This window comes from Annulohypoxylon maeteangense, assembly GCF_022496945.1.
Source record: "Annulohypoxylon maeteangense strain CBS 123835 unplaced genomic scaffold GGS22scaffold_20, whole genome shotgun sequence".
Lineage (NCBI taxonomy): Eukaryota > Fungi > Ascomycota > Sordariomycetes > Xylariales > Hypoxylaceae > Annulohypoxylon > Annulohypoxylon maeteangense.
In genome coordinates this window covers 471,248-491,479 of record NW_025953267.1, presented here as the reverse complement: position 1 = coordinate 491,479, position 20,232 = coordinate 471,248, and the positions used below count along the sequence as shown (strand labels likewise).

The 20,232-nt window shown below is 47.1% G+C and overlaps 9 protein-coding genes across 9 annotated transcripts; 5 read left to right on the top strand and 4 right to left on the bottom strand.

Annotated features, from left to right (window-relative positions):
* Window positions 1–16: 16 nt before the first annotated feature.
* On the top strand, window positions 17–2,617 carry GGS22DRAFT_73843 (nucleolar GTP-binding protein). The gene is made up of 3 exons (XM_047967960.1): window positions 17–909; window positions 979–1,129; window positions 1,473–2,617. The coding sequence occupies exons 1-3, from the start codon at window positions 203–205 to the stop codon at window positions 2,376–2,378; spliced, it is 1,764 nt and encodes a 587-aa protein (XP_047815177.1). The 5' UTR covers window positions 17–202; the 3' UTR covers window positions 2,379–2,617.
* Window positions 2,618–3,279: 662 nt separating this feature from the next.
* GGS22DRAFT_73845 (uncharacterized protein) lies at window positions 3,280–4,851 on the top strand. The gene is made up of 2 exons (XM_047967961.1): window positions 3,280–3,741; window positions 3,810–4,851. Exons 1-2 carry the CDS (start codon window positions 3,492–3,494, stop codon window positions 4,658–4,660), a joined length of 1,101 nt encoding a protein of 366 aa, XP_047815176.1. The 5' UTR covers window positions 3,280–3,491; the 3' UTR covers window positions 4,661–4,851.
* Window positions 4,852–8,034: 3,183 nt separating this feature from the next.
* GGS22DRAFT_172961 (glycoside hydrolase family 18 protein) lies at window positions 8,035–9,658 on the top strand. The gene is made up of 4 exons (XM_047962851.1): window positions 8,035–8,219; window positions 8,278–8,334; window positions 8,391–8,404; window positions 8,463–9,658. Exons 1-4 carry the CDS (start codon window positions 8,117–8,119, stop codon window positions 9,324–9,326), a joined length of 1,038 nt encoding a protein of 345 aa, XP_047815175.1. The 5' UTR covers window positions 8,035–8,116; the 3' UTR covers window positions 9,327–9,658.
* A 768-nt stretch (window positions 9,659–10,426) lies between these two features.
* On the top strand, window positions 10,427–11,928 carry GGS22DRAFT_192429 (kinase-like domain-containing protein; the record flags this gene model as incomplete). The annotated part of the gene is made up of 3 exons (XM_047965263.1): window positions 10,427–10,564; window positions 10,634–10,949; window positions 11,006–11,928. The coding sequence occupies 3 exons, from the start codon at window positions 10,427–10,429 to the stop codon at window positions 11,926–11,928; spliced, it is 1,377 nt and encodes a 458-aa protein (XP_047815174.1).
* A 235-nt stretch (window positions 11,929–12,163) lies between these two features.
* Window positions 12,164–13,703, top strand: GGS22DRAFT_172956 (NAD(P)-binding protein). Its single transcript, XM_047962850.1, has 2 exons — window positions 12,164–12,705; window positions 12,767–13,703. The coding sequence occupies exons 1-2, from the start codon at window positions 12,415–12,417 to the stop codon at window positions 13,259–13,261; spliced, it is 786 nt and encodes a 261-aa protein (XP_047815173.1). The 5' UTR covers window positions 12,164–12,414; the 3' UTR covers window positions 13,262–13,703.
* A 574-nt stretch (window positions 13,704–14,277) lies between these two features.
* On the bottom strand, window positions 14,278–16,784 carry GGS22DRAFT_73715 (GMC oxidoreductase). Its single transcript, XM_047967958.1, has 4 exons — window positions 16,333–16,784; window positions 15,946–16,264; window positions 14,707–15,874; window positions 14,278–14,650 (listed from the first exon to the last, which is right to left on the bottom strand). Exons 2-4 carry the CDS (start codon window positions 16,229–16,231, stop codon window positions 14,461–14,463), a joined length of 1,644 nt encoding a protein of 547 aa, XP_047815172.1. The 5' UTR covers window positions 16,232–16,264; window positions 16,333–16,784; the 3' UTR covers window positions 14,278–14,460.
* GGS22DRAFT_73729 (uncharacterized protein) lies at window positions 16,535–17,701 on the bottom strand. Its single transcript, XM_047967959.1, has 2 exons — window positions 16,837–17,701; window positions 16,535–16,636 (listed from the first exon to the last, which is right to left on the bottom strand). The coding sequence occupies exon 1, from the start codon at window positions 17,436–17,438 to the stop codon at window positions 16,971–16,973; it is 468 nt and encodes a 155-aa protein (XP_047815171.1). The 5' UTR covers window positions 17,439–17,701; the 3' UTR covers window positions 16,535–16,636; window positions 16,837–16,970.
* A 185-nt stretch (window positions 17,702–17,886) lies between these two features.
* On the bottom strand, window positions 17,887–18,229 carry GGS22DRAFT_192425 (uncharacterized protein; the record flags this gene model as incomplete). The annotated part of the gene is made up of 2 exons (XM_047965262.1): window positions 17,887–17,997; window positions 18,059–18,229. The coding sequence occupies 2 exons, from the start codon at window positions 18,227–18,229 to the stop codon at window positions 17,887–17,889; spliced, it is 282 nt and encodes a 93-aa protein (XP_047815170.1).
* A 626-nt stretch (window positions 18,230–18,855) lies between these two features.
* On the bottom strand, window positions 18,856–19,327 carry GGS22DRAFT_197060 (uncharacterized protein; the record flags this gene model as incomplete). Its single annotated transcript, XM_047965931.1, has 2 exons — window positions 19,013–19,327; window positions 18,856–18,949 (listed from the first exon to the last, which is right to left on the bottom strand). Exons 1-2 carry the CDS (start codon window positions 19,246–19,248, stop codon window positions 18,856–18,858), a joined length of 330 nt encoding a protein of 109 aa, XP_047815169.1. The 5' UTR covers window positions 19,249–19,327.
* Window positions 19,328–20,232: the final 905 nt, after the last annotated feature.

Sequence of the window (20,232 nt, the reverse complement as noted above, 5' to 3'; positions counted from 1 at the left end):
CATGATTGGGGGTAAAATTCGGAGGAATTGAGATGCCAAGACACTAATCTAATCGATAGTAAGCTAATGGAAAGAAGAAAAAAAAAGTTCCAAGTCCCCACCAGCCTTTTTTCTTTACTTCTACGAACCATCTTCCAGTCTTTCCTCCCTCTACCATTTCCCTTCTACCAAACCTCGCCTGCTCATACCAAACTTGGGCGCAATGGGTACTGGTAAGAAAGAACGTAGCCGGCTGGCCCGGCAGGGCAAGTCGGGTACGGGAATGGACAACATCAAGGTCAAGGGCGAGAATTTCTACCGCACTGCGAAGAAGGTCAAGACCTTGAACATGCGAAAGGATGAGGGCAAACCAGTTCGAAATGCCGATGGCAAGATCATACAAGCTGCCAAGTACCAATCCAGAGATATACCGTCTGCTAGGGTCGAACCTAACAGGAAATGGTTTACCAACACCCGTGTCATCTCGCAAGACTCCCTTAAGGCTTTCCGCGACGCGATGGCTGAGAAGGCCAACGACCCTTACCAAGTTCTCTTGAAGTCGAATAAGCTACCTATGACTTTGATCAGGGATGACACGAATACTCAGAATGGCGTAAAGCAACACAAGGCCAAGATGGCAATTGAAAGCTCTCCGTTCGCCGACGCCTTTGGTCCTAAATCTCAGCGGAAGAGAGTGAAGTTAGGCGTAAGCAGTCTGATGGATCTGGCCGAGGATACCGAGAAGAGCATGGACACATATAAGGAGCGTCTTGAGCAAGCAAGACTTCTGAGTGGCAATTCCGGAGCTGGAGCTGATGGTGATGGTGAGGGCCAGACCACTGCCGAGGGTGCCCTTACTATGGCCATTGAACCTATCTTCAATAAGGGTCAGAGCAAGAGAATATGGAATGAGCTCTACAAGGTTCTTGAGTATGTTACTACCTTACCTATCTTGGTCTTTTTTTTTTTTTCAATAGAGTAAATGCTAACAGCGAATAGTGCATCGGATGTTGTCATCCACGTACTTGATGCTCGCGATCCTCTCGGTACTCGATGCCGCAGCGTTGAGAAATATCTTAGGGAGGAGGCGCCACATAAGCACCTAATCTTTGTCCTAAACAAGACCGACTTAGTACCCACAAGCACAGCTGTAAGTGTCATAATCCTTCACATTCTGCTATTTGCTATTTCTCGACCCCAATGCTCTTAGTCAGGGTGCTTGTTCTATATCCAGTGAGAAGCATCCGTTACAGCATTGGGAGATTAACTATCTACACTTACTGTTCTCATGTCTTCGGACTGGGAGCTGGCGGGGTTCCGTTTTGGGGCGCCGCCACTAGTTAGGCCGTGTTTCATTTTGAGTTGAAATCTATCTCTACCTATTTGGGCGGCTTGTGGTTGATTTCTTAGTAATGATTCATACATCCATCGAACTCGATTTTAATTATTTTGAATGTTACATAAACATTGAGTATAAGCTAACAATACTCAAGGCTGCCTGGGTTCGCAACCTCTCTAAAGACTACCCCACTCTTGCTTTCCATTCAAGCATAACGAATCCATTCGGCAAGGGTTCTCTAATTCAACTTCTCCGACAATTTTCACAATTACACTCGGATCGCAAACAAATATCTGTCGGCTTAATAGGATATCCCAATGTGGGGAAGTCATCAATCATTAATACCCTGCGGAAAAAGAAGGTTGCTAAGGTAGCTCCTATTCCCGGCGAAACTAAGGTCTGGCAATATGTCACGTTGATGAAGCGGATATATCTTATTGATTGTCCGGGTGTTGTCCCACCTAACCAGAACGATACCCCTCAGGATATCCTCCTTCGTGGCGTGGTTCGAGTTGAGATGGTGGAGAACCCCGAGCAATACATTCCGGCGCTTTTGTCCAAGGTCAAGCAGCACCATATGGAGCGTACGTACGAAATAAAAGGGTGGACTGATCACACCCACTTCCTAGAGCTTCTTGCTCGAAAGGGTGGTCGCTTATTGAAGGCCGGCGAACCAGACGTAGATGGAGTTGCTAAGATGGTATTGAACGACTTCATGCGAGGCAAGATTCCATGGTTCACCCCGGCGCCCGTTGTAGAAGGGGAGGAAGGAAAAGTCATAGAAGGCCGTGAAGGTAGACTCGGTGAAATGCCAAGGAAGCGAAAGAGAGATGACTTGGAGAGTGTCCCCGACGCATCCGTGGCCGCATCGGCTACATCAGTTGCAGACGAAGAAAGTGAAAGTCAAGATGATGAAGAATTCGAAGGTTTCGGCAGCGGCAGCGAGCAGTCATCAGAAGATGAAGCCGAAGCTGGAATTGAAGACGATGAGGAAGATATGATACCCCTGGAAGAGCTGAGCGACATTGACAGTGAATCCGGCGACGAGGAGGAAGGATGAACAATGGCTTTGAACGCGACAAAATAGTCGGTTTGACCAACCGCCGCTTATAAGCTTCCTAGCCTAGGATAATTCCAGCTTACCTTCCAATTCCAGTGTCGCCAGGGATGAGGCAAGCGGACCGACAACAAGGTCAACAGCACTCCCGTCCCTCCATTTTAACTAGTTGGAACGATTGTCCTCTAGTGACATCACAGACGTCCTCCACCTACTAGACACCCTTTAGTTGCTATTTGGATTGGCTGTGTGTAAGCCTAGCACGAAACTACTACCGACTCCTAGAGTTGCCCGAGGCGAAACTTGAGGCACAGTATAGTTCCGGGTAGGACTTGGACGATGTTCGGAAGGGATCTTTTCCCGTCCTATGACAGACACAACTTTCTCATCTTGCGGAATGTACATCCGATGGCATATTAGCTGCTCGAATACTTGTCGGCCGATTCATGACGATGCATTCCGCAGATCTGGGCACTTAGTGTCAACGGGCCATTAAGGCATAATATATCAACCGAGCCAACATCAAACTAAATTTTTGGCGACATAAAAAGACGCCAATGCCCATATCTTCAACGTATTTTAAATTGAATGTGAACGAAGATGTGATTGTAATACTCGAATTTTGAGCCTCCCGAGCGATTTCCGATATTAATGACGACACCCACGAAGCACAGTCCTTTTGTCCAAGCATTGAAGACGCTTTCCTATTCTAGCATTGTTCCTGCCAGCCCCAATCACCTTTCATCACAGTTGGTCACTTGTGGTTACCCTCGAATTTCACCTGTACTCTCCAAGGTCCCCCCTAGAACTTGCTTCACTTCAATGGATGGCGAAGGTAAATAGGCAAGCGCGGGAACAGCAGCAATAATAAGAAATGCCTATGCACGCGAGGATCATTTCTTCGGTCGTCCTACGTTCGTTTCGAATTTTAAATACCTTCATCTTCCGCCATGCCATTTCGCTAATTCTCGATTACTGACCCAACTTCCCAATTTTGAATGTCCTGTCTACCATTTTTGGCCCTTTCTTGGGAAGAGTCATCATAGTCAAAGTTCTTTTTGGTCTCATGCAGAACTCTCCAAGATTTTATTGCCATCCAAGTTACTTGTAGCTAAAATGCTGCTACCCATACTTACAATAGCCTTGTTGGCATCACTCGCCTCCGTGAGAGGTTCCTCTGTTCAGATGGACCTTCAGATGAACGCTGGTTGTGGCTTTCACCTTACCACAACAGGCGGATATAATGGCTCAGTGGGACAGCTAGGTAATGGTCAAGTCAGGGCTGGGAGCGATTTGTCGCCGTCTCTGTTCACTTGGTTTGGGGACGCCTTCGCTGACCAGCAGGGTAGAGGCTGCTGGTGGACTCGTATGGTTTACCTGAATGTTCGCTTTCGTTTCTCGGCGAATTTGCTAACTTTATGGTTGCCGATCTAGCTCCTACCTCTGTCCTCCAGTGTGACTGGAACCAGCAACCAGCCCACGGTTTCGCAATCGGGTGTAACGGTGGCGTTTCGTACAGAGATCAGACTGCATTCTACGAATGTCACACCGGCGACCGCGACGAAGTCAACTTGTATTTGCAGCCGAGGGGGGTTGACTGCTTAACAGTTATGATACACGCTGATAGCTGTCGACCTCCATGTGCTGGAGAAGGCTCTTCATCACACCTACCCTCACCTAATCCTACACCAACACCCTCCCAAACCCCAACAAGTCCGACGGGTCAGAACCCCTCAGACACGGGATCACCTACGACCTCTTCTCCTACACCAAAAAACACTCACCCACCGGGCGAATGCGACGTAGTCATCGCCGAAGGCCCCGACGAAATCATCTTAATCGACAGAGCCAACCCCGACATTGCCTACGGCCCAAATCCAGACATGATCGTGCAGCTCTCCCCAAACGCATCCACCATCTTTGTCTTCCGCCTCTCATCCTCCGACGCAGGCAAAGAATGCGGTTTCATCTTCGACCTCCCCTTTCCCTCGCAACCTCTTCCCTACCGTTTAACGGGTTCGGGTTTAGTTAGTTTCGCGGTCTTAGACGGGCCTCAGTTGGAGTCCGGAAATACGACTTGGAATGGAACACCGGGCGTCGCGATGCCGCTTGAGTCCGTGACCCTGAAGCCTGGCATGCGTATTGAGCCGGTGAGTTTCCCGTGCCCCAGCGCGGATACTGAGGTTGCGGTTTTGATGACGGATGGACTGGAGTCGGATGCGTGTTTGGAGTATGAGCAGTTAGACTCGGGGACGCCGATGGGGCTTTATCTTGTGAAGTGCTGAGTGCCAATGCCAGACTGGGGAAAACGGGGAGTTTGGTTGAGGCTGGGGCTGGAATAGGGGTATTAGGATTTTTGGTCTGGAGGTTTGGTGGATATACTACTCCCTCTTCCCCCTTTTTGGAACGATGTTTTGGAGTTGTATATTAGGTTATACTGAGACATGCAGAGTCGGCGTGAGGTTATTAGAACTCAGAAGGCTTACTATGTGAGAGAGATTGAGGATATTGGTAGATTAGATTCTAACGATATGGATCTTACTGAGAGTTTCTTGTAGAGTGATTTTGGGTGAGGTGATTGGATTTTGCGTCTTGCTTAGGATTTGGCTTCTCGGATAGCTTCATACTGTTAAGGAACCCCTTAATATTATATAGTGGCGGTCTACATGCCGTCGTGGCGCAAGCGCGCGATAATCTTTCAGACCATACTCAGACCGGTCTTGTTAGAAATCAGCCGTACACCCTCCCATTGGATTATACGCAAGCCTCATACTGAGAACTTACATGTTGTGATGACCCGACATAGCCTTCACCGGTCATCTTTGAACCTCTTGTGGCCGCCACCGTCGGGTAAAAAGCCTTAATGATATTATCGTACCTAGTAATTTATGATAATTAAGCCTTTCATCCCATCCGTTCGCTTGAGCACAACTTGCAAGTCTCCGAACCTGGACGCTGGTTTTGAAGCACCCTAAGAGTGCTCGTAGGTAGGTATATATAGATAAGTAGGCATTCAAATTATCAATGGATTCGCATCGTAGGTACCTAGGTATCTTATATGGCTTGAGAATGGCAATTTCTATAAGGCGCTTTAATATGAAGGAAGGGCCACAATTGAGAAGATATATTGCTCACATCAGATGCCACAACATATCATCAATCAACCCAAACCACAATATAGCTGTTTCATTATTGATGACTAATTATAGAATATAACGAAAACACTTCATTCCAAAGTACTGGATGAATATTACCTAAGGAACGGAAAAGTGAGCTGTGCTATTCACCGAAGCTGAACAGTACCTATATTGTTATTACAGGTACATAGTTGCCAGCCGCATGATGGAGTATATTCCTCTGAAGCAAGTAGAACGAAATGCCTGAAAGGTTAGTACAAAATATTATCATGAAGAACGTCATGGCCAATTTTCAAAAGCAATTCCAAGCGGTTAAAACATAGGTAGGTACTTATTCAATGATTATCCTTAACTCTTGTAATTCAATACTCCTATACCTACCTACCTAGCTGGTAGTTACCTAGGTACCTAGGTTGTATAGCTTCTAGAAAGAGAATTAGCTTTAGGGAGGTATTGTAAAGAAAGTTCGTTTTCGATGTGTTATTTTAGACAATCGTGTTCTCAACTATGTTGATACTTAACTAGAAGTTGAATGAGTTACACGGTCAGCTTACCAAGAATGTCTGTCGCCAATTGTCTTAACTCCGACTAAAAATGGGATTAATATGTAGGTAGAATCTTACGTGCAATATTGGTATTTCATAGGAATAAATTGAAAAGCTTACGTTGACCATGTTGGACAAGACAGATAATTGTCATATCTACCTACTGCATGGAACACGCCACGACTATTATGTTAGAAGTGAGCAACCTGCAAACTACGTAAGGTTGGTAGTTTATCTGAAGTTCTCTTGTAAAAGGTCGTGTAACGAATCATCCTCTATTAGAGTCCCAACGTATGAGTACCTATGCAACCATAGGATTCGCAATCTAATGGCACATAATCTCATCGGGTCCACGAGTAGGATGTAAGAACTAATATCTCGATGCAGATCTTCTCCAGAGATGGCCATAGATCTAAATTAGTAAATCTACAACCTTACTAACCGAAATCTTACATCGTTGTTACAGGATCGGTTGACTTCACCTCTCCTCAAGTGTTCGTTTCAACTTCCACTAACAGCTATCATATTACGTATTGCAGAAGAAATGAGTTCCGTCGGTATCGTAATGTTGGTATCAATATATTGCTTTTAGGGTAGGTGAAAAGATTCTTACCTATGGAGGGTGATGCCAACAAAACACCGGCTATCTGGAATAACGACAGATGCCAGTAATCAATGATGAATAAGGCTATCTCACATGCTCTGACGATTCCTTCGGCAATCTAGTTGAATATATAAAAATATAGTTACACTATACCTTGCCATGAGCAATATTGTGCTGTCGTCATCGTAACGTTGCAGTGCCCGAGCGGGAGCTCTCTTCAACTTCTTCCCCTTTATCGCTAGAGAGTGGGAGTCGGGTCTGGTCTAGGGCCACGGGGAGTAGTTGGGGTTATCTATGACAAGATAATGTTCAGATGCACGGCTTTATTAAGGGATTGTTGCATGGAATGTGAGCTCGCACCCATCTCAGATGACCTTAGTTCCCCGGATCTGTAGCGGAGGTAGTCGTTAAGCTTAAGTCTGCACTGCTAGGAATCTACAACCGCTACCAGATAGCTTGTCAAAAGACATATGAAGGTTGCAATGACGCAGATAGACCTTGTCAACCCCCCTCTGAGTGCTTGCATGGCCTTGCAATGAAATCGCGATTCCTATTTGTTGGTTCTGGGCCTCTATTCCGAATTAGGAAGCTGTGCATGCCAGGCACTATCACACTCCGGTACCTGCTGCGAGACACATGTCTCTAATGATGACAGTAAAACCTGTCTTATCAGCTCTTGTGATGTAGCTAGAAGTGGTGGAAATTAGATAAAAATCCATTGTGATACTTACACGTTAAAACACGCTTGACCAGAGCCGCAACATGTCTTACGCGCGTGGGGCACGGCGGCTGTAGGTGAGAATTCCTACAGTCGGTTGGGGTCGCTCGTCCGAACATGGAAGTTCCAAATTTCAGCTCATCTCGGGCTGGGATACCGCACTCGTAGGATGAACTACTATTCTGTTGCCGGACCCCAGTCGCCCGAGAAAGAGTCCGTTGCCGGTAGCTCCCTTGCTATGTTCTCCATTCGCATACTGGGTATCTTTTCGTGCGATAAACATAAGCCGCGTGGAGTTGCCAGCTCGATCACCTGCTTTAATCGGTTCCAACATTGACTGCAGTGTAATTCCAGGTACTCGATTTAGACTTGGCCCTGTCGATGCCACCTAGATAGGTACAGGTTTATGCTAGGGATCAGCGCTATTTTTGGGTTACGTCGAGGGGTATTGCCTAGGCTGATGTCTAAGTAGGGAACTCAGGATACACCAAAGGCATGTCATGGGTTTGGTTGCACGAGTTGGGATGTCATCTCATGGCAAATGAGACACCACAGGCCTGTAACGTTAGTAAAGGACACTGGCCAAATGCCACGAGGAGACGGGAGTAAGAATGTGAAGGAAATATATATAGGGCAGGTAGATCTCTTCATGAGACTGAATATCCATTCCAAGCCAGTCTTCTCACTCCAGTCCGTCCTTACAGTCTCAAATCTTCGATTCAACTAACAAATCAAATATGTTTTCTTCTACTCTGACCCTGGCAGCTGTTGCCAGCTTTCTTCCATCCGTCTTTGCTGGCTTCGACGCTTCCAAAGTAAACAATGTTGCCGTATACTGGGGTAAGCTCATCCGATAAACTGTATGGATATGTGAATCTAAGCTGAGATATGATGATAGGCCAAAACTCACTAGGCCAAGCAACTTCGCAGACGCGCCTAGCCGACTACTGCTCAAGTAAGCGTCTTCTATTCATGTACCCAGTGCTGCATTTGCTAACATGACTTCCACAGACACTAAGATTAACGTGAGACACACGAGTTTCCCAATTAGAAGTCCAGAGATACTTACCATATGCTTGATAGATCATCCCACTGTCCTTTATGAACGCCATCTCAACGCCTACCGTGAACTTTGCCAATGCCGGCGACAACTGCACTGCGTATCCCGGCACTTCGCTTTTGAACTGCCCCCAGCTTGAGGCGGATATCAAGACATGCCAAGCCCAGGGAAAGACGATCATCCTTTCACTCGGAGGTGCGACGTACACCGAAGGCGGCTTCTCATCTTCCTCTGCAGCTGAGACCGCGGCCCAAAATATCTGGAACCTTTTTGGCCCGGACACCACCCAGGCGAACCGACCTTTCCGTACTGCCGTCGTCGATGGCTTCGATTTCGACCTCGAGTCCACGAACCAGAACTTCGCGCCTTTCGCCACTAAGCTGCGCTCGCTGATGAACGCCGACAGCAGCAAGACCTACTACCTTTCTGCCGCGCCCCAGTGCCCGTACCCCGACGCCGCGGACAACGACATGCTGAACGGCGTGGTCCCATTCGACTTCATCATGATCCAGTTCTACAACAACTACTGCGGTGTCTCATCGTACGTGGCCGGCTCCACGACCCAGAACAACTTCAACTTCGCGACCTGGGACGACTGGGCGAAGAACACCAGCAAGAACAAGAACGTCAAGATCCTCCTCGGTGTCCCCGCTAACACTGGCGCTGGCGGCGGCTACGTCGATGCTACCACCCTTGCCGGTGTCATCTCGTACTCGAAGAAGTTCTCTAGCTTCGGCGGTGTCATGATGTGGGATATGTCGCAGCTGTACGCTAACTCGGGCTTCCTCGACTCCGTCTACTCCTCCCTGTCCGGCTCCAGCTCCAAGGCCAGGGCCGTCACCACCTTGGTCAAGAAGGCCAAGCCTGCTCCTACCCAGGTTGCTTAGATTGCCTAGTTAGTGGGCAGTGAGTGAGTCTCCTTGCTTCGACCCAGTGCTAGCTAAGCCTACCTGCTAACGTGGATAATCATAGATGAACAATCGTTAGCTATCGAACGCTCGTTTCTTTCCAAAAGTAACTGGTGGTTTTCTTGTGAATAGGCTGTTGCCACCGAAGACCATCACGTTTCCTTACTTATCAACGATGGCATAGCGATGGATATTGATGTTTTATGGGATTCCGTGACATTCGTGTATATATTTTTCTCTTCGTGTATATATCGAGACCGGCAGATATGGGAGGAACCCAGGCCGCCAATTTTATCTACATTTTATCATAATTGCTGGTTCTTGTTCGGTAGTTGTCGTGAGGGAGAAAACTTGAAATTTCTGAGATTGTCAGCTTACTAGGTACGATCGGTGCACGGACGTCCGTCCCTCCATTAATGGGTCATTCTTGACCCCCACGCCAGCCACCTCGGGAGCTTGCAGCCCTAGGGATTCCTCTCCCACGCGCCGACTTGCCCAGCAATTAATAAACGCCCTACGGCGGGTGCATCCGCTAGGTCCGGCTCCTACTGTAGCTCATTTCCTTCTCCTCCTTTGCTTTTTATTTTTTTTTTTTTACTTTCAAATTCCAGACATGCAGATGCAGGTATCCTTCCCTATTACAGGTTTGTGACGAATGGGATGATTTTGCTGCGGTTCACCGTAGCATAGCCCATAATTCCTGCTACTCTTATTCCCTCTCGGGATACCTGAAATGGTTGGTGGCCAGGAGAGTAAAAGGGTAGACAGCTAAACACAGAATGCATGAGGGTTGGGCATGGAACACCACTCCAACAGTGATGCTGAAATTGGTCATCATCTACAGAGTACAGGTAGGGTATCTCGACTGCCAGACCTTCTAGGGAGCCCTAAAAGACTGGTGTTGGCCCGGGCTTTAACAAGAAAACTTATCATATTTGACTTGGATAGTTGTGTGATGCCTGTTTAGCGGCGCAGCCCAACCATATTCTATCCATCGCTTGTATGTTTCCTTCACTGAATACAAAACCGGCATGTCCACTCACACAATATGAACTGGAATTGGGGAAGAAAAAGCAATAATGTACGACGGATTGCCTGAAGACGAGATCCCTGACGTGTATGAATTCATTGAAAATGTAGAGTTTCTTGAGCGCTATTGTCCGGGTGGCTACCATCCGATCCACATTGGCGAACGCCTCATCGATCGATATCAAATTGTGCATAAATTGGGATTCGGCACGTATTCTACTACGTGGCTTTGTTGGGATGTGCAAACTTCCACATAGTCCGCCGTCAAGATCGGAGTAGCAGATGCGGAATATCAAGACGAAAGTAACATTTGGAGACTCCTTACTGGTACTGACTCCGATCTAGCCGTCTGTCCAGCTCAAGCTCTTATACCAAAACTTCTGGATGAGTTCGATGTCCAAGGTCCAAATGGAACCCACCGATGTCTTGTCATTACGCCTGCACGTACGAGCATATCTGATACACGAGATGCTTCATCCAAACAACTGTTTCAACCCTCAGTAGCGAGGGCGATTGCGGCTCAGCTCATCCAAGCTGTTGTTTTTCTACATTCACGGGATGTCGTCCATGCAGGTTTGTACTCCGACGCAGAAAAATAGTATGCAAGTAGTAGCTTACCATTCTGTTAGACCTTCATGAAGGAAACGTCTTACTACGAATGGTGAAGCCGATTGATGGTTTGGCACCTGACGAATTGTATGAAAAATACGGTTATCCCGAAGAAGAGAAAATCGAGAGAGCAGATGAACAGCCTTTAGACGAAGGCGTTCCAACGTACGCTGTCAAATCCATTTGGCCTGGAGCAAAGTGTGAGGAAATCGGTCTGGATGAATCAAGCATACTCCTCAGCGACTTCGGAGAGTCGTTCCTAGCGTCTTCCACTGTACGATCCCAGTCGCATACGCCTCTTATAATACGTCCCCCAGAACAATTACTCGAGCCATCAGAACCGTTTTCATTCCCCGCGGATATTTGGGCACTTGCTTGCACTATATTCTCTATTCTCGGCCAACGGGCGCTTTTCGAGACATATTTTCCTGACGGCGATCGGATTTTGAAAGAACATGTCAGGACATTAGGTCGACCACCTATCGATTGGTGCACGAGGTGGCGTCGTCGTCATGACTTCTTGACGGAAGAGGGCCTCGAGCGAACGTATGGCGAACCAGTCCGGGACTTGGAGGCACGTGTACAGGATTCGATTTATGGGCCACGAAAAATGAATGGAATGGATGAAGCAGAGGAGCTAGAGAAGTTAGAGAAGGCTGCCCTCATTGCCCTTCTCAGATCTATGCTTTCATTCCGGCCGGAAGATAGACCCACTGCGAGACAAGTAGCGGAGTCGGAATGGATGATCAAATGGGCATTACCTGAACTTCGTAAAAAGGAGGGGATGTCTGCTGCTGAGGTGGCGGGCGTTACTGGAATTCTGGGCGCTCTTGCGGTGCAAGACGCTCTTGAAGTACCCGGTATTTCTGACGTGCCTGAAGCTGCGGATGTGTTAGGGACTGGATCTGTAATTGGAGGCGGTTATAAATCGAGTGACAAGTAACGGGTAGCTTAGGTACCGTAAGCTCGCTTTATCTACTAATTAGATTGGTAATCATCAACGCCTGCCCCTGACATGAAGCTACTGGATTGTAGGAACCCCTCTCTTTGTATTTGATTTCTATCTTGCCAAGGAGAAGAATTACAATCGTCAAGTCATTAAAAAGACAAACACAACATGCTTGGGCTAGCTCGAAATATCAACCAATTGCGTGACGAGATACTCAACAATCTCATTAGTCCATTATACCTTTAATCCCATATAATAACTGCTTAATTTATTAAACCCTTAAGACAGACGGATATAGGCACCGTATATAGAAATCTGCAGTTAACTGTGTCTTTGCATACAATGACGTAAATGTGAAAAGGAGAACGATCGCGTGATGTGGGGTTATGTATAACCGGATCTTCCTTTCTAAGATCACATTCAACAAGTCTCAACCTCAGTTTATGACCATCTGGTCCCGTTGATATCTCTTCCAAAACGATGGCATCTCTTCACAACGTTCTTTTGCTCGGCGGCAGTGGGAAGGTCGCTCAGCTACTGACGCCACTACTTCTCAAACGCTCGTGGAATGTCACCAGCATAATCCGCGACCCCGCACAGATCGCTAATTTGGAGAAGCTTGGCGAAGGTCAGAGTGGAAAATTGAGCGTTCTGGTTCGAAGTCTGGAAGATGTCACAAGTGATGCACAAGCAAAGAGCCTCATAGATGAGGTGAAGCCGGATTATGTAGTTTGGAGTGCTGGTGCCGGCGGAAAAGGGGCGCCGGAAAGGGTAATGTCCCAAAGCGCCACTATGCAAACCCCACCATCGCCCATGCTAATACCCCGATCAGACATTCAAGATTGATCGTGACGCGGCGTCTCATTTCATCCGCGCTTCCGTAGCGACACCATCGGTCACTAAATTCGTCATGATCTCCTTCATCGGGTCTCGGCTGACCAAGCCATCGTGGTGGACCGAGGAGATCTGGCAAGAGGACCTGAACACTACCAGAAAGGTCCTTCAGAAGTACTATGAGGCCAAGGTGGCGGCGGATCAGGTTCTGTACGAGGAGGGGAAGAAGAGGACTGACTTTGCGGGTATCTGTCTTCGGCCAGGCGCGCTGACGTTAGAGCCGGCAGGTAATGTCAGGCTTGGGAAGATCCCCGTGGCAAAGGGCACTTCCAGTCGCGCGTCTGTCGCGAACTTGACTGCATTGTTGCTTGATGCGCCTAATGTCAAGAATTCCTGGATTGACATGCTTGATGGTGATGAAGACCCGGAAGCCGCTGTGAAGAGAGTTGTTGATGAGGGGGTGGACGCTGCTGAAGGGGAGCCATTTTATTAGAGCAGACGCCACGTTGCCACGGCTCAGTCTAATTCAGGCCAGGAAGAAAAGTGTTTGCCGTAGGCTTTGGCTACAGGTATCAGGCACCTAACAAAACGCCCTAGAGTTAATAAAAATTGGTGGAATAGGCTATGACCTTTGCCATAACACTTTGCATGCACGTACCCCTATTCACACCCCGCATACAAAACTTGGTTCAAATATGTCTCTAACTGAAGGACACCGAGAGGTCATAAGTTCATTCAATTACTATAATATCATACCTAGTATATTTTGAATTGGATTAGGGGAGCTCAGGTTCAGGATTCCTCACCTTAAAATGTCATCAGAGCGCCCGGCGCTACTTTGCGAGCCACGCATTCCTGTCTCCAGGCAGTCATGAGGAAGGCACCAAGTATGGCAACATTCAACATCATAAGAGTTGCGATGAGTTGAATCTCCAACACTCGGGTAGGCATAGGCATCGAATCCATGATGAAATAAAATGACCTTTTGTGATCGTACCTAGGAATCTGTGGATCGCTGTCATGAATAGGTAATTAGCACACCGAACCCAGATTCTTTGAGATCTGGAAGTATCTGACTGTGAATGGAATAACTGATTAGGTAGGGCAAATATATATTAAAACAATTGCCATTGTTAGGTAGATAATCCATTGTATTATGTTAAAAAACCAGGCTGAGTAAGGTAAGAAGCGAAATTGAGAGTTCTTTCGTAACTTATTATACCAGTACCTCGCCGTCAAAGACACGAAGTAAGATCTCTTTATGACTCCTGAAATGCCTTCTTTCATGCATGAAAGCCCAATTCTGAGTACATCGTGGCCGTGCATCAATCACTTCTGAAGAATTTACCTCCAAGATTGGTATCCTGCTGCTATTCGAATATCCAACTACCAACGACAATGGAACATGCTCAAGCCATAATGTTTAATTGGCTTTCAAGCTGATCATCAGATCATGATTGGAATCGTTATCCATCACGATTCGCGGGGACTCGACATCTGCGATCAGCCCCTTGATTAATTGCCTTGATCATATGTTCTCTACCCATTGATTCGATCCTATCTGACCTGACAGTTATTTCTCAACCAATTTACTGGTTCTTTTGGGAGTACCGCACTGCACACCCAAACTCCAATGTCATGAACTACTTCAATTCATATAACTAGCTTACGCAAATCTTACTCCGGTCCAGCTCATTGATCTTGCGAAATAATAACAGCCGCCTGTTCCGCGAGGGCATACACAGCAGCCTGGATGTGCGCTCCAATAGAAATAGGGAATACGGACGCATCGACAATCCGTAAGTTCTTAACCCCTTTCACTCGTAAGTCAGTATCGACCACCGTTCCCATGGAACAACTACTAGAGCCGTGGTACGTAGACCTATAGGATACACGCATTAGAACAAAATCATCTAGGAAGAGATGCGATAGACTTACCGTCCCAAACTCCTAACCCGACTATCCAAATACTCATCGCTCGAACCAATTTTCAAAGGTTCAGACCCATCACTAGGAGTTTCGCCCGCGACGACCTCGCGACCAAGAGGTGTATCCCCCATCATCAAAGCAGCAGTCTCCCTTATCGATTCACGCCACACATACCTATCAACTTCGGTAGCGCAGTAATTTGGGTCGAGAACGGGGGCATCTGCCGGGTTCTTCGACGCAATCGACACCGTTCCACGGGACGTGGGTTTCGCGCCCATCATCGCATTGCTGATATGCGTGCCATCGACCGGATGCGGCGGCATCGATAGGTACAAGATGATATTCTCCATCAAGCCCCAGCGCCTTTTCAGGAGATAGTGGTCTGGTCCGGGGGCCTTGCCTTCGTCCTTGGTGATTGCGGCGATGAGGCCGTCTTTGGGGACTTCGCGGTTGATGATGAAGCTTATGGGCATGCCTGTTGCGAATTCCGGTTTCGCGAAGAGCGAGTTAGCAGAGCCGACAGCGTAGCCTTTCGATGGGTCTTTGAGTTGCCAGTTGAAGTGCACCATGACGTGGTCGTTGAAGTTCTTCCCGACTTCGGGGTTATCTACTTTTGTTTCAATCCCGTGTTTTTGCAAGGTTTCCTTTGGTCCTATGCCGGAAAGCATCAGCACCTGTGGCGTTCTGTAAGCACCGGCGGAGATGATAACCTCTTTCGCAAAGATTTCGGCGCCGTCGTCTAAACGAACGCCGGTTGCCTTTACCTCGGGGCTCTTCTCGATAATAATGGATTCGACGAGGGTGTGCGGTAGGACATTCACATTCTTCAAGGGGTATGCGAGCGGGGCGGTTTGACGAGCTCCTTTATGGCGGTTTTCGTTGAGTTCGCCGAGGCCTATATTCTCTCCGGCGTTCATATCGCAGCCGGGAAGTTCCTGTACGCCGATGTCACTCCAAGATTTCTGGGTGATATCGGCTAGGGGGTAGATTCGACCTGTCGACTTGGGGGATTCTATATGCATAGCGCCGATGTGACCGTGATCGTCGCGATTATCGGACTTGTACCACTTCTCGGTCTTCTTGAAATAAGGAAGCTGGCCTTCGTAACTCCAGCGATGGTCATCAACAATCTCCGCCCAGCTGTCGAAATCAGCCCTAGCCCCGCGAATCCACCCGCCTAAATACAATATTAGCTTCACATAATTACCTAGATAATGAGTAATGTATATGATGTATGGTTTATCTCACATCCGTTAATAACAGAACCTCCGCCGAGGGCACGGCCGGCCGGAATGTCGATCTCGCGGCCGCCATAGTGCTTTTGTGGCACGGTCTTGTATGCCCAGTCAAACTTTCCCCCAATGAAGTTAAGTGATTGGAATTTGAGAATCTCCTCATCGTGGCTCACGTCGGCACCAGCTTCGATGACTAGAATGCGGGATGAGGGCTTATACTCTGACAAGCGGCTTGCAACGACGCAACCAGCAATCCCACCTCCTACAATGACATAATCCCAAGCTGTGGAAGTAGCCATGGCGAGATATTGAATGGTTTTAGGGTAAGAAGGCTAGTGAAAGTAATTAGCTAAGGAGATTTGGGAGTGGATCAAGGAGTATCAAGTTGAGGAAAACGAACATGATCAAATATACACGCCCGGATGCCCAGTCTAAGAGATCAAAGTATCAGGGATCATGCACGCGTGATTCTGAACCATCTCCCAACGTCCACGGCGAAATCGAGTAGCTAGACGACAAATAAGTATGGATAGGGCATGGACTTTTCAGAGCCGCTGCTTCCGCTTCCAGTCATCCAGCTACAGTTGTGCGGCGCGGAATTTCGGTACAAGAACCCCGTAGGCATGCGTGGCATGAAGGCAATATATCATCGCTATGATATGTGGGACAGCGGCTCAGCCTGTGCGAGAAACCGGGATCATCGCCTGTTAGGTCTTAGCTAAGCTCTTAAAGCATGGTTATATATATCAAGTCTTTCTTCAAAAGGGGATAATTGTGCGACGCTAGTATAGGGATGCCCTCATATAGAATCTGATAGGGCAGAGGAAACATTGTAGGCATTATATATTGTGGATATCTTGCTTGGATACCTACCGACAATTCATCAACATGGCCGGGGCCTCACCTCTGAGAAGAATGGTTCATATCTGAAGGACAGCTATGGTAATCATGCATATAACCCCCTTAGCATTGCGTTTTATTCATCCCGAGCTAATACATATAACTAAAAGCGAAGGTCGAAGAAAAAAGTGATACGGCTTACGCGAGGAAGAACCGAGCCTCCTTGTTAACCGCTCTCTTCTCAAGGCCTTCTGTGCTGGCACAGGTGAGCTGATCATCCTGTATCTGAATGACGTTCCAATCATTCAATTCGACCTCATTGTGCCTGGTGCCGCGGCCTCTGCCGATGGAGCACTCGCAGTCGAGCTTTGTCCCATTCATGTTGCAAGGGCTGCAAGATCCTCCAAAACCGCCATTTCCGTTGGGGATGTAGTTCAAAGTGCCCAAGTAGTTCGCGAAGCACTTGTTGAGATCAAGGTTGTAATCCATACGGAGCCCATATCCAGGCCTATCACAGTTAGCATTGAGGATATGGTTCCCTGTAAGATGGATGTTGTCGCAGTTGCATTTGCCAAGGTCGGTCTTGTAGACATCGCTGACCTCAAATGCGGAGACGATAGCGAGAAGTGGCATAAAAGCCAGAGTTGATACGAAGTTAGTCTTCATGGTTATTTGGTTTGTTGATTATTCTGTTGTTTGACTTTTTGTAAAGACGTCGATTATGGCGTAGTGTGGGGTTTTTATATGTTAATAGTATTGTAAGAACCCAGGGACAAGAGAATAAATAATCTTTCAAGCTAGCAATGAAAGAAAATAGTCCGACTTTGACCTTGTGATGAGAACTCACAAGGAGTTTCAGATAGTGCAAGGTTTCCTGACTGTATGCTACGATGGGTGAACAATAAACAACAATTGTTTAGATAATAGTCTGTTTCATGGCCGAACAATCGCTTGTGCTAGACTTCGGCGATTCATACAAAGCCGTGGTGTTTGACTCTTCCCCTCGGAGCCGCGCCGTGACGTGAATGGGTATCTCTGAGTCACTATGTCGCCGTACTATTCTCGGCCAACAAAGCGCAAAAGAGGGACTATCCACGACTCTTTATCATTGCCATCAGAAGGGTATGGCGCAGTGGTAGATGCAATGTTGGCTCTTGTGATTGATAGATATTATGTAGTGATTGTGACTGTTCTCATGATTTGCTTGCTCCGGCGCCCGCCGCTTCTGGTTTCTTGGTTAGGAAGGTTTTAATATCGCCGCTTAGGGCAATGCGATCATAGATAACCCATGAGGTCACTAGTAATATCGGCATAGCAATCATGAAGCGCATATAATTCCCAGCAGCCTTCTTGTACGTTGGGTTAGATGGATCGATCGGTTTTCGTTGCGGAATCGTGGGTCTCGGCGGAGGGACAGCTCGGGGCCTCATAGCCCGAGGTTTGGCATTTGTTGCCATATTGAAGCACGTGTATTGATTAATACTAGCGTGGGGAAGAATATCGAGTTAATAGGGCTGATCGGGAGGTTTGACTGTAGAGCACTTTTTGCTTTTGAAGTTGTTGAAAGGAACGAAAATAAAGAATTTAGTGGTCCACTAATACTCTAATTCTGCAGTACCCCGCGGGTCGAGAGCCGGTGCGCCCCGAGCCCTGTAATCAAGGCCTACAAGCCCCTAGAACTTTAAAGCCACAGATACTAGGTATGTACCTAGGTACATGACAGCTACTAGGTAGGTACAAGCCACAATGAAAAGGGGGTTGACTGATCGATTCAACAACGTACAGGTTGCCATCGTGGACTGTTAATATCGTGTCCGACTGTAAATTTCAAGATAGGCTTGAAATAATTACAAAGAAATACCTACCCAATAGCGGGGATATAGAGGACAGGAGTTGATCAAAAAATACCTCAGCACAGGCCTTTTAAAGGCTCCAAGAAATATTTTTTCTTGGTCACCGTCAATATCAAAAGCTTCATCATGACACAACACCGAGCTAGTGCACAGAACATTCGACAAGATGATCGCGACGAGATAGTTTATTCAACTACTGTAACATAATTCCGAGTCCATTTTTACCACGTTCAAGACTTTCCGTCAGGTAGCCCTGCTGTGCAAGTTCCTGAAGTCAGGCAACGGTTCGCAACTGAGCCGTCTGCCGCGAAGGTTATCCACGCCCTAAAACTCGAATATTAGCATCGTTTTGAACATAAATACGAGGTATCCGTTTTAATGACTCACGATGTTGCTTGCGCTGGAGGAGGTAAGAACGGTCCTTGGTACCAGCAGCAATACCAACCAAGGCTAGGCAAGGTGGCGTTGGTGTACGTGGTGTCGAGATCAGTGCATAGGCTCGCCGAGAGGAACTTTCGTTGCAAGCAAAGGTCGGTCTCGTCAGGACCGCCTTCCTGAGGTGCGGGCATCGAGAACGCCGAAGCGAAAAGGGTAGCGGCAGCTGCGATAGTAGAGACGCGCATTTTGAAGCGAGTGTATATGATCGATTAGGTGAGTCTGTTGAGTTACTGCGAATATCCGAGTTTCTAATCCTCAGCTGCGATGCCTATCTGACCTTTTTATACATGAAATAATTGATAGGAACGGTTTAACAACTTCCTATCAATCAAATAGCCAAGACTAGCGAGGCAAGTAGTAATGAATGTGGAGATATGTCTATACGGAACTCGCCCTAGAATCTCGTATTGGAGTCTGAATGCAACTCGACCCTGGGAAAGCCTCTATTTTACCGTACGAACAAATAACCATTCGGGAAAGTTAAGCGCGAAGATCTGGTGATAGTTAAATATCCTTGATCGGAAATTCTGGGCTCTTGGCATTGTAGTTGTAGTTGTAGAAGGGGTTGGGGTCAATACGACTCTTGGTAACTACATGTGTCTCTCCCAATACCGCCTTAAACACCTTTTGTTGGTAACATACTATTAACTTGTGAACTTGCAATCCATGAATACCTAGGTAGGTAGGTATCTATATTTGAAAATTGATATAGCGGTTTGATATATGTGGATCCGCCGTAGGATCTAAAGATATTGACCTATCTTCATTACCAAGGAATTGAAACCCCCAAACAGATATATGAATAGTGATAGAGATATCGTATTCACTGTCAATTGACTAAAACTCTATAGGCAGTTCGAAAGAGCCATTCAGGTTTATGGGAACTGATAGGCTATACTAACTGCTGGTGCCGGGGCTCTGTCGTAGTGGAAAGGAAGAGGTGAAGAAGTGAGGCTTCTGAATACCTACCTCCTTGTAAATAATTCAATACAATCCGTGTCAGAGTTACGATACTACCTAGCAGGTGTATATTGCAGTCAAAGTTCGGCTAGATACTTTACCTCGACAAGCCGACTCTTTGCCATCCATTTCTCAATCTCTCATTCTACTAGGTACTCTATCTAGGAGGTAGGTTATGTAGGTACCTAGGTAGGTAGTGTAATACATAC